This window comes from Chiloscyllium plagiosum, chromosome 7, assembly GCF_004010195.1.
Source record: "Chiloscyllium plagiosum isolate BGI_BamShark_2017 chromosome 7, ASM401019v2, whole genome shotgun sequence".
In the NCBI taxonomy this organism is placed as follows: domain Eukaryota; kingdom Metazoa; phylum Chordata; class Chondrichthyes; order Orectolobiformes; family Hemiscylliidae; genus Chiloscyllium; species Chiloscyllium plagiosum.
In genome coordinates, this window is record NC_057716.1 from 43294293 (window position 1) to 43306324 (window position 12032).

The 12032-nt window shown below is 40.1% G+C and overlaps 1 protein-coding gene across 6 annotated transcripts in view; it reads right to left on the bottom strand.

Annotated features, from left to right (window-relative positions):
* Positions 1-12032, bottom strand: part of osbpl6 (oxysterol binding protein-like 6) — a 170778-nt gene that overhangs the window by 101562 nt on the left and 57184 nt on the right. For all 6 annotated transcript variants that reach the window (XM_043693527.1, XM_043693522.1, XM_043693523.1 and 3 more), the window contains one exon: positions 2496-2770. In XM_043693527.1, coding sequence (XP_043549462.1) covers positions 2496-2597 — 102 coding nt within the window. In that variant the 5' untranslated portion in view covers positions 2598-2770. The remainder of the gene's footprint in view (positions 1-2495; positions 2771-12032) is intronic.

Consider the following 12032-nt stretch of genomic DNA (forward strand, 5'->3'; position numbering starts at 1 on the left):
CCATACTAAATTGCCCGTAGTGTTAGGTAAGGGGTAAATGTAGGGGTATGGGTGGGTTTCGCTTCGGTGGGTCGGTGTGGACTTGTTGGGCCGAAGGGCCTGTTTCCACACTGTAATGTAATCTAATCTAAATCTAAAAACTAAGCAGATAGAATACAGTGTAGGAAAACATGAGATTGTGCACTTTGAAGATTAGAGGAGCTGATATTTTTTGTTTAACTTAAGAAAAACTGCAGCAAGCTGCAGCACAGAGGGATTTCCAAGTCCTTGTCCATGAATCACAAAAAGCCAACATCCAAATTCAGTGGGTAGTAAGTGAGGACAATTGGAATGTTTCAAAAGGAAAGAAGATTAAAAATAAAGAAGTCTTACTCGGACTGTAGAAGGCACTAGTTAGACCACACCTGGAATAGTGTAAACAGTTTGTTTCCCTTATGTAAGGGAAGATAAACTGGCATTGCAGGCAGACCAGAGAAAGTTCACATTAAATCCCCCCATGCCCAGGATCAATGAGGAGAGTTTGATTAGGTTAGGTCTGTACTCATGTAGTTAAGAAGGATGAGAGATAACTTTATTGGATCATAAATGATCCTTAGGAAGCTTGACAAAGTAGATGTTGAGAGATTGGGTCTTTTTGTGGGTGGGTTGAGATCCAACCGAAATAACCTCAGAGTAAGGAATCACCCATTTAAGGCTAGAAATGAGCTGCAATTTCTTCTCTCAGAGAATAGCGGATCTGTGGACTTTACAGGCTTTGCTATTAAATACATTGAAGATTGAAATAGAGAGGTTGTTAATCAGTATGCACATGATGGTAAGCAGTTTCCCCGGCGGATCACCACGTCTTAAGAGAAGGTAGGACCTCAATGCTCCGGAACACGGAGTACAAAAACAAGGAAGTTACACTAAAGCCATAGAGGTCAGTGTTGGGTCTCAACCAGAGCTTTGTCTCCACAATTCTTGGCACTTTAGGAAGGATGGTGAGGTCATGAGTAATGTACATGAGACTTTTATCAGCATGCTACCAAAGATGAGTGACCTTACAAGTGTGGGGTGATTGAAGAAGATGAAATTTGGTTTTTCCTTAAGCAGGAAAGGATTGGGGAAGATCCAATGGAGATAATCCAAATGCAGCAGTGTCTTTATAGAATAAGTGGCAAGAACCATTCCCTCTGACAAGTGGTTCAGTAAGAGAAGTTTATAGATTTATAATAAATAGTAAATGAACTAGATAGAAGGGGAAAGATGATAAAGTTTTCATACTGGATTTATAACATCTGACACATACCACTGAGAAAGTTTGCTTCAATAGAAACTTTCAAAAAGCATTTATGCATGTATTTTGAAGAAGCTAATTTGGGAGGAGAAAAACTGGAATATGGGATCAAACTGGTCAGTTCTTTGAAAGAGGTGGTGCAATCACAGCAATCAAATGGCTGTTTTTTTGTAATGTACTATTGTGAAAATCTACGTCAAATTAATTAGCTCTTCACATTCCAGAATTAGTGCACTTGTGCCCTGGCATCTCAGAAATACGATACAGTACAAGGCATCATTTTGAAGCTGAAGAGTCAGACCTAATCAACTTATCCTCTGTCACACTGTCATAGCATGTTTTGTCCAATGTTCAGCCTCTAGGGTTCCGAGTGACCTCCATGATACCCTAAATGAAGATAGTAACCAAACTGCAGCCTGACAAGGAGACTGACGAGCTCCAATACGACTTCTAGGAATTTAAACTCAGCTAATTTACCAAGGCGATTTTGAATGCTTTTTGCAGCATTCATTGGCATCGTAAATCAAAGAGATAGGATAGCAATAAATTAAAGCTCAACCATCCAGCAAATTCTCCCATGTTTCCCCCACGCCAATCCCCACTTTCAAGCAGCTTTGCACCAAAAGGAATATATTTAACTTCCACTTTTGCCTCTAATCTTGCAGATATTCACCCCTAATGGCATTATCAACTGACCAGCTCTCAACCCTCTGAAAAGTGCATGACAAGCCCATTAGACCATCTTGGAATGAAACCCTGAAACGTAATTCTCATTATTTTTTAACACAGAACCTTATATTAAAGCTACAACTTTTATTGTTAAAAACAATTAGTTGTGAAATAATGTTTCAGGATACTGCACCTAAGAATTTCAAAGACAAATATTTAAATATTTGAACATGACTTCAAACAGGAGGTACAAGATTCTGAAAAATATATTTTAAATAACTATTTAATCTTATTAATAATTAGCATATACAATATGTTCCTATCATTCCTCATGATAGGATTCCTCAAATCTATTCACAAATAAAAGTCCAATTTACATGAATCTACTTCATCAAAATTAATGCCCACTGCACTTTACAGCATATAAGCATTTACTTAAAATAAGCACCAATTTCATTAATAGCTGAAAATTAAGGCATACTCAAAATGTATTTTAATACCTGAAGGATCAGAATATAGACAGCAAGATTTAAAAAAAATATTTCCTTACCGGTCTACTCTCTCTTTGAGAGGATGAAGATGATGATACACTCCTATGAGATGGAGTTGATATTTGGTGAGCAGGCGACATGTTCTTCTCCTCTGAGCTCATGGTTACTGATGGCGGTTTGATGTATGCAGTAACAGTTGCACTGTGGCCTTCAATTAAGCTATGAAGTTACCACTTGACTTATTTATGTTAACGAGCATTATTCCAATTAGCACTGCAGCCACAACCACTTTGGAATCCTGGAGCTCAAGTAACTTTCTGTTTACCAGTACAACCTATTTAGTGAAGAGAGAGAAGAGAGAGAGAGAGAGAAAATGCATTGCATTAAACTAATAGACACAATTGTTTTCAGCCTGCATTTAGCAGTACAGCCAACCAATAAAAGGTAATCAAATCCAATTCAAAATGAACAACTTTATTTGCCACTAGCCATGATTTCACTGCCAGATTGTATTACCGATCACTGTAACTTGAACCATAATACATGAAAAATATTCTTTCCTCTAATTGTGAACGAAGACATCACAACCTACAGATTACTCACCTTTAAAATGTAGTCATCAGCCAGCCTAAAGTGGGTAACTATTTGTCCATTTTTACCAATGACAATAGCTGCCTCACCATTGGTGCACTCTTTGAAGGTATGTTTGGGATTGTGGGGTTCTGGAATGCGCTCCCTGGGAGGGTATTTGAGGTGGGTAACCTCACAACCTTTTAAAAAAGGTACTTGGATGAACACCTGAGGTGTTGTAACGTTCGTGGCTGTGGGCCGAGTGTGGGAATGTGAGCTGGTGTAGGTTTTAGTGTATTTTTTGGTGGTACAGACTCAACAGCCAAAGGCCCTCTGCTATGATGTACAATTACGTAAAAAGTAGATGTTGAATATTAGAAAATAAATTGTAATATCGAAAGGTCATTTGACCACTATTTTCGGTTATCAGCTTTCCGAAACAGCTGAGAAATTATTATTACACTTACCCAGTGCAGACCTCATCTTTGCTCCATAAGTCCAAGCTATGCATTTGAACAGATAAGGCAAACAACTAGTTTAAGATTTTCAGTCATAGATCTGGCATGAGAACACACAGAACAAGTGGGTCATTTCTTATCTGTGAAAGCTGTTCACTATTTCAGGATCTTCCTGGAAAGCAAACATAACTTCTAGGCTTCTTTGGTTTGCAGCAAGTTGTCTTCTTAAAATTCCATCTGACTTTCCTTCTCCCTCAGCTCCAACAAGAGTAAGGCAGAAGTGGATACTGCAGATGCTGGAAATTAGAGTCAAGATTAGAGTGGTGCTGGAAAAAGCAGGTCAGACAGCATCCGAGCATCAGGAATAGCTGATGAAGGGCTTTTGCTAGAAACATCAATTTTCCTGCTGCGCTTTTCCAGCACCACTCTAATCTTGACTTCACTAAGAGTAAATTCAGAAACTACTCTGTACTAAATCGAGACCAGTCATTCAGTGCCTCTGCCACTCAAAACACAGCAATGGTGGCCTAGGGCAGATCAGATCATGTTGAATAGTGGGACAGGCTAGAATTTGCCCCACCACACATGGTGGATGCCCGCTCCTGTCCCTTACGTTTCCTCCCTTCCACTGCCCATAGTGCCAAACTACTTCCAAAGTTCTACTGTGGTCCAGCTTCTACATTGTACCTTTCGCCAGTTTCTCTGTAATCTCTCATACCCTCTCCAACTTTATCTTGAGACCAAATTCCAGGTTCTCTCAATCACTATTCTCATGGAACCACAGCCATCAAGAATCTCTTCCAAGCTTTAAATTCAGCTGTCGTTTAACATGACTGTCTCTTCAGGAGTATTCTCTCTCTCTCCTTCACGTCTGTTAACTACATCTCCTTCAGATGTAGTGTCTTGGAAACTACCATCCCATCTCCAATATCCAATTTCTTGTCCAAATTAGTTAAGCGTACTGTCGTCTTTCAAATCTGGCCCATCTCTTTCCAAGGACTCCATCTTTCTGTCTCTATCATCAAATTTCCACTCCTACAAAAGAATTAAAACAACTCTTCGGAAATTTATAAAAATCTCTGTGACAATGACAAAAGGAAAACCAGGCTTTCACAGTCTTCTTGACCTCCATCCATTCTTCACACCATTCTCTGCCAATGTGTGGAACAGCCCTTGCCTGATTCTAATTTATCTCTATCCATTCATGGACAGAGATTCACCTTCTCTTTTTGTTCCTGCACAACTACCTTTATCCTTAACCCAACGAGAAAATGCTGGAAAATCTCAGCAGGTCTGGCAGCAACTGTAAGGAGAGAAAAGAGCTGACGTTTTGAGTCTAACTGACCCTCTGTTTCCATTCTGCTCCGTAATTTTATTTCATTTATTTAATTTATTTTTTAAAATATTTTTTCACTGTTCTGCAACTCTTTCAAAAAAAAAAATCAAGGGTCAGTTCTTTTCTCTCCTTACAGATGCTGCCAGACCTGAGATTTTCCAGCATTTTCTCTTTTGGTTTCAGATTCCAGCATCCACAGTAATTTGCTTTTACCTTTATCCTTATCCCTACTTATTTCTTACCCATATATGTTTCTTCTTGATATAATCTGAAAACTTGCCAGGCACTTCCAATTGTGTCTTCCGCACAGAAGCATCACTGGCAAGATGGCTTTAATTGACCACCCTGAACCGCCCTCAAGAAAGGTGATGAGCCACCACCTTGAACAACTGCAGTCAATGTTGGTACAGCCAGTGCTATTAACGAAGGAGTTCCAGGATTATTATTCAGTAAAGGAAGAGCAATACAACTCCAAATCAGGATGGTGTGTGACTTAGAGGGGAACTGGCAAGTGGCAGTGTTGCAAATGTTTGATGCCCTTGTCCTACTGGGTGGTACAATTCGAAAGTTCCAGCCTCTGAATGGAACTTGCAGTCACAGTTTTAATATAATCAATGGTGACCTGCAGGATATTAATGTTGGGAGATTCAATTATGATAATGCCATGTTACATCAAGAGGAAATAGTTAGATTCTCTCTTGTTAGAGGTGATCAATGCATGGCTTTTAAAATTCATTCATGGGATGTAGACATTGTTGGCTAAGCCAGCATTTATTGCCCATCCCTAATTGTTGTCAACCATATTGCTGTGGAGTTGGAATCACACGGAGGCCATGTGAGATAAGGACAGCAATTTCATTCGCTAAAGGACGTTAGTGAAACAGATGGATTTTTTCCAACAATTGACATTCATGGATATCATTAAGACTCTTTATTCCAAATTTGTTTTTGGAATTCAAGCTTTACCATCTGCCATGGTGGGATTCAAACTTGGATCCAAAGAATCCCTCCAGTGTGGAAGTAGGTCAATCAGTCCATCCAGTCTGGGGCCCTAGAATATTACCTGGATCTCTGGATTAATAGTTGAGCAATAATACAAATAGGTCAACTCACGCCACATAAATGTGGGAGGAATGTTACTTGCCATTGATTAGCTGGATGCTGATACTTGTGGCCATGGCTTGTTTCTCTATCTGAAGAGATATGAATGGTGATGGACTTGCTGCAATCAGTGAACTTCGTCCATACTAAAGCAGTCATTAATGAAGCAGAAGAAGAAATGTTGACATTTATGGTTGTCTATCCAGGAGGACCACCTGTAAAGTCCTGTGGCGGAGATGACTGCCCTGCAAAAACCAAAACCATCTTTCCTTGTGTTAGCTCCTTGTGTTTGTCTGTGAAGAGATTTCCAAGATGATTACCACTGTTCTTTTGCAAGGGCTGCTTCATGCCTACCTGGTAAAAGGCTACTTTGATGGCAAGAACTCATTTCAAATCTGGAAGTCAGCGTTTTTGGAGCGTGTTTTGATCAAGCCCATAATGAAGTTTTAGAATGATATTAGTGGATGACTACGAATCAAGGTTAAATAATATAATTTTGATTATACAATGACACTTTCCATCCATTTGCGAATGATTAAAAGTAAACAGTTGGGGTTATAACTGGGCAGATTGGATTTGCCCTCCTTTTAGGGGACAGCAGATACCTGGACAATTTTCCACATTATCTGGTTGATGCCAGTGTGATACCTGTAAAGGAACTGCTTGGCTGGAGCACTAGTTCAGGCACACAAGTCTTTGATGCAAAACCAAGCAAAATCTTCACATCCACCTGTGCCTGCTGAGCTGCTCCATTAGTGAGTCTTGGAATTCAGCCAACTATTCCGAAGGTCAACCCCAATGGAAGAAGCAATGTCTAACCATCTGTTTCAATTGATACAATTCATGGATGGGGCCTCATATTTGGGCACAATTAAAGTGTGTGAAGGGAGGCAAAGCTTCGGGTATTGATATCATCAATAACAGTTCTGTCTGCTGACATTTTGAAAGTAGTAAGTTATTCTTTTAACTTTTTCTTTCAAAGTCTATACGTTTATTTAGATAAGATTAATAGGTATAGAAACATAGAAGACAGGAGCAGGAGTGTTCATACAGAAGTACAAACCAAACATATAAAATAGAAGCAGAAACAGACAATTCATTCCCACTGCCACACAATAAGAACATGGCTGATTGAGGACTCCACATTTCCATTAACCTACAATGACTTTAGATTCCCTAGCCGAATAAGAACCAATCACCCTCAGTCTTAAAAATACTTAATGACCCAGGCTCTACCACCTCTGAGACAGAGTTCCAAAGCTATACAAGCCTCAGGAAAAAAGAACCTCTCCATCTCTATCCTTTAAGGGAAATTCTTAATTTTAAAATGGTGCTGGTTAACCCACAAGAGGAAATATCCTTGTTAAGTCAATTTAGGATCCCATTCACTTTAATCAAGTCACTGCTTACTCTTCCAAGCACCAATGGAAACAAGCTTATATTGTCCAATCTATCCTAACAGCTTTTTCACTCCAGGTATCAGCCTGGTAAAGCTCCTTTGAACTGTCCCCATTGTATTTAAAACAAGGAAACCAAAACTGCACACAGTATTTGAGATGTGGTCTTACCAATGCTCTGTATAACTGAAGCATAACATCATTACTTTTATGTCCAATTCCTTTCACAAAGTATAGCATCCCATTCGCTTTCTTGGTTATGTGCTCAAACACCATTACATTGAAATCCCTCTACAATCTCAGAATTATGCAGTTAATTTTGGTTTTAAGTTGCACTCTTCCTTTTAATTCTTCCTACCAAAGTGAACAACTTCATATCTTCCCATCTCATAATCCATCTGCCAAATCTTTACTCAATTTGTCAATATCTATCTGCAATTTCCTCATGTCTGCTTCATAACATACTTTCTTACGTGTCTTGGTTAATTTACAAATTTAGCTACCGTTCTGTCATTTCCTCCTCTAACTAACTGATGTAAATTGATAAAGTTGAGATCCCAGCATAGACATCTGTGATACACCGTTGTCATACCCTGCCATTCAGCAGACTGTTGTCCCTCAGCTAGTCAGCCAATCTTCTACCAATGTTGATATTTTACCTCCTTCCTATGAGCTTTGTTCTCTGCAATAACCTTTAATGTAGCACATTAGCAAATGCGTCCTGGAAATCCAAGTACAAAATGCCTATAGCCTCTCCTTTATCCATAGTGCATGTTTGCTCCTTTAACAGACTACAATAAATTGACTAAACATGGCTTCTCTTCAACAAAAGCATATCAACTCTTCCAGATGACTTCAAATTTTTCCCAAGTGTGTAGTTAAAATCCCTTCACTAATCAATTCTAAAACCTTCTAATGTCAAGTTAAATGGCCTACATTGTCAAGATTTCTGCTTCCCTCCTTGAATAGTGGGGTCATATTTTGTATTTTTCAATCCAACAGAACCAGTATTGAATCTAGGCAATTTTGGAAAAATATCAACACAAAAGCTACCTCAATAGCCACCTCTTTTAAGATCACAGCTCCATCAGTTTGTTCAGTGCTACTTCCCTTATGATTTTAATTTTGCTAAACTGGTCTCTCCCTTTAACCTCCTGGTTTATAGCTATCACTGGAAAGTTTCCGCATAGTGAAGATAGAAGCAAGATATTTGTTAATCTCATCCGGCACTTACTTATTATCTACGATTAACTCCTCCCTCACACTCTCCAGAGAACTAACACTGACCTTACTTTCTCATTTCCTTTCTAATCACCTAGAAACCCAGCTCAAAGTGGAGAGGATCTCCAAGCAGATCGCACATATCGACACAGACATCAAGTTTCTACAGAAATGCGGGAAAGCAGGAAAGATCCCAAAAGGATTACGGATCACGAATCCACTCAAGTCAACCTACTACACAGACTACATGGAGAGACTTTGCCACCGTACCTCTGCAAACTCTTCAACCATCTCGAGGACCAACTGTACAGCAGGTGCCACAACCTTGAAAGTGAGATGGAGTCCACACTCTCTCCAACCGGCATCTCCAAATTGTAGAAACTCTCGTTATTCATTTTTGTTATTCCTAGCTAGCTTCCTCTCGTACTCTGGTTTCTTCCTCCTGATTAACCTTTCATAATCAATCATTCTCTATCAATCTTTATATTCTGATCATTCATCTCACCTGCCACACATTCATTGCAGTTATATGTTTTTTCCTTAAATCTAATACTTTCCTCAACTTCTTTCCCTAACCACAGATAGTGGATCCTCACTATGACATTTTCTTTATAGTAGATATATACTTACCTTGAGTATTCAGAAATATCCAAGAAGCAGGAGAATGGACGTTTCGGGCATGAGCCCTTCTTCAGGGCCTGCTGCGCTTTTCCAGCAACACATTTTCAGCTCTGATCTCCAGCATCTGCAGTCCTCACTTTCTCCTATTCGGAAATACCCCCTTAAATGTCTACCACTGTGACTCTATTGATCTATCTTCTACCCGAGTTAATCAGTTCACTTCAGCTAGCTCAGCTTTCATGTCAAACAATTGTCCTGACGCAGGTTTCAAATACTAATCCTAGATTCCAATCTCCTCCCTTTCAAACAATGTAAAATTCAATCTTATTATGGTTGCTAGTGTGAAGTAAAGGCAAAGTTTCAGTTACATGGCTCGGTCTGATTAATACTTTTACAAGGTTATGAAAGAAAGCATTTTTTTCAAAGCAGTTTTCAAAATGAGTGTGCTTTTGTTTTTTACAATGCCTTGCTATTGTTATCATGAAACTCACTGGTTCTATTGTGCAAACTGGGGGAACAGGATGCATGGGGCCCATGGAAGGGGTATAGAGGGAGTATGAGGAGAGAGAGTGGAGGCAGGGACGTATCTTATGGGAATGGAGGTGGGCCTGCTAACCAGCCTACCTTGGCATGCGCCCACCTCCACAGCCGCCCAAAAGCGGTCTCTAGACGCAGCAGGCAGATTCCATTCCACCCCCTGCCTCCTGGACTGAAAATCAGACTGCTGGGGCCCTCTCAGAGTAGACAGGTCAGCTGACTCTTGTATTGTAATGCAACATTTGTATCAGTGATACAAGAGAGTGCTAAAGAAATACCACCAGCAATGTTTCTATTGCATGCTCCAGATTCAAAGCGAAAAATATCAAGTGTATTTGTTTAAACCAGATCCACCAGCATTCAGGCAACACACTTGCAAAATCCACCACAATGGAGAGGGTACTGTGTTCGGATGGTTGAAAGATACCTCCTCTGCTTAGGATTTGTTTCTCAACTCTCATATGGGGTGGTGTTCCAGGGAAGGATGCAGGAAATGCTTCAGTGGCACTTTGACGCTCTCCCTGAAACATGGAGGCACCAACATTAATGACTGGGAGAAGTTTATTACCCATCATTCAAATGGTGATATTTAAATCAAGTTGCATCACGCTTTGCGTCCCGCTGCCTTTAATGATGAGGTGGAGTGATCACCTCAGCAAAAAGAAAAGGAAGAAATGTAGCACTCCGAATTACACTGCCACCTGGGATATTCTGTCCTGAGTGCTCAAAGGACAGACTGTTCAGCCCTTTGAAGGCCCATGACAGGAACTCGCAACCTGGTGTAGATGTCATCTTGAAACCAAGGGATACCAACACCTGATTAAGTGCAACAAATAGTCTTCTGTTATGCAAATTCAGCACCCATGCTTACTAAGAAAATAGGATCCAAATTCTTAAGGCAAATAGCAACAGAAGTCATTGAAAATTCCTCTCTGTTCAATGCAGTTCAAAACCAATCACCACTGGCAGCACCTCAAATGTTTTATAAACATTAAAAGCAAAATTTGTTTGAGACACGCATTTGATTTGTCTATCAGTACCCAAGAACAATTTGTCCAAGTATTCCTGTACTGCTGGGGTAATTACCAATTTTAAACCTATGTAGTAACTGTTCTTTTATGCACAGCTTCAGCATGATCCAACAGTTGGTCACCTAATTTTTTTTTTTACACATAATTGTTTACTATATTCAAAGGCATAATCAATAACTTGCACTTGGGTAAAGCTTCTTATACAAGAGAGATGGTTTGCACCTTAATAAGTTAGGGACCAGCATTCTGGCAGGCAGGTTTGCAACTGCAACACAGCTACGTTTAAACTAAGTAGCAGGGGGGAGGGGACAAACTGGATGTTTAAGAAGGAAATTGAAGGGAAAGTTAGAACAAGGGAAGTCAAGAAAGACAACTGTATCAATGAAGCAGAAAACTCTAAAAGGGATCATGGTGTAAGGTTGAGTGAAATAGGAGTTGATGGGAAGGGCGAGGGCAGTAATAAATTAAAAATACTATATATGAATGCACGAAGCATTAGAAATAAGATGGATGAGCTGGAGGCTCTTTTGGAAATTGGCAGATACGATATTGTGGGGATAACTGAGACGTGGCTTCAAGTGGACAGGGCCAGGGAAATGAATATTCAAGGCTACACGTGCTATCGTAAAGACAGACTGACGGGCAGAGGGGGTGGGGTGGCCATGTTGGTAAGGGATGATATTCAGTCCTTTGTGTGGGGGGACCTAGAATCAGGGGATGTAGAGTCAGTATGGATAGAGCTGGGAAATTCTAAAGGGTAAAAAGAACCTCTTGGGAGTTATCTACAGGCCCCCAAACAATAGTATGGATGTCGGATGGAAGTTGAATCAGGAGCTGAAATTGGCTTGTCGCAAAGATGTTACTATAGTTGTTATGGGGGATTTCAACATGCAGGTAGACTGGGAGAATCAGGATGGTATTGGACCTAAAGAAAGAGACTTTGGGGAGTGCGTCCGAGATGGATTCTTAGAACATCTGGTGCTGGAGCCTACCAGGGAGAAGGCAATTCTGGATCTGGTATTGTACAACGAACCAGAATTGATCAGTGACCTCAAAGTGAAGGAGCCATTGGGAAGTAGTGACCATAATACAATAAGCTTCAATCTGCAATGAGAGGGAGAGGGTACAATTGGAAGTGACAATATTTCTGTTGAATAAAAGGGAACTATGGAGCTATGAGGGAGGAGCTGGCCAAAGTTCAATGGTACAATACTTTAGCAGGGATGACAGTGGAGGAACAATGGCAGATATTTCTGGGTATAATGCAGAAGATGCAGGATCAGTTCATTCCAAAAAGGAAGAAAGATCCTAAGAGGAGGCATGG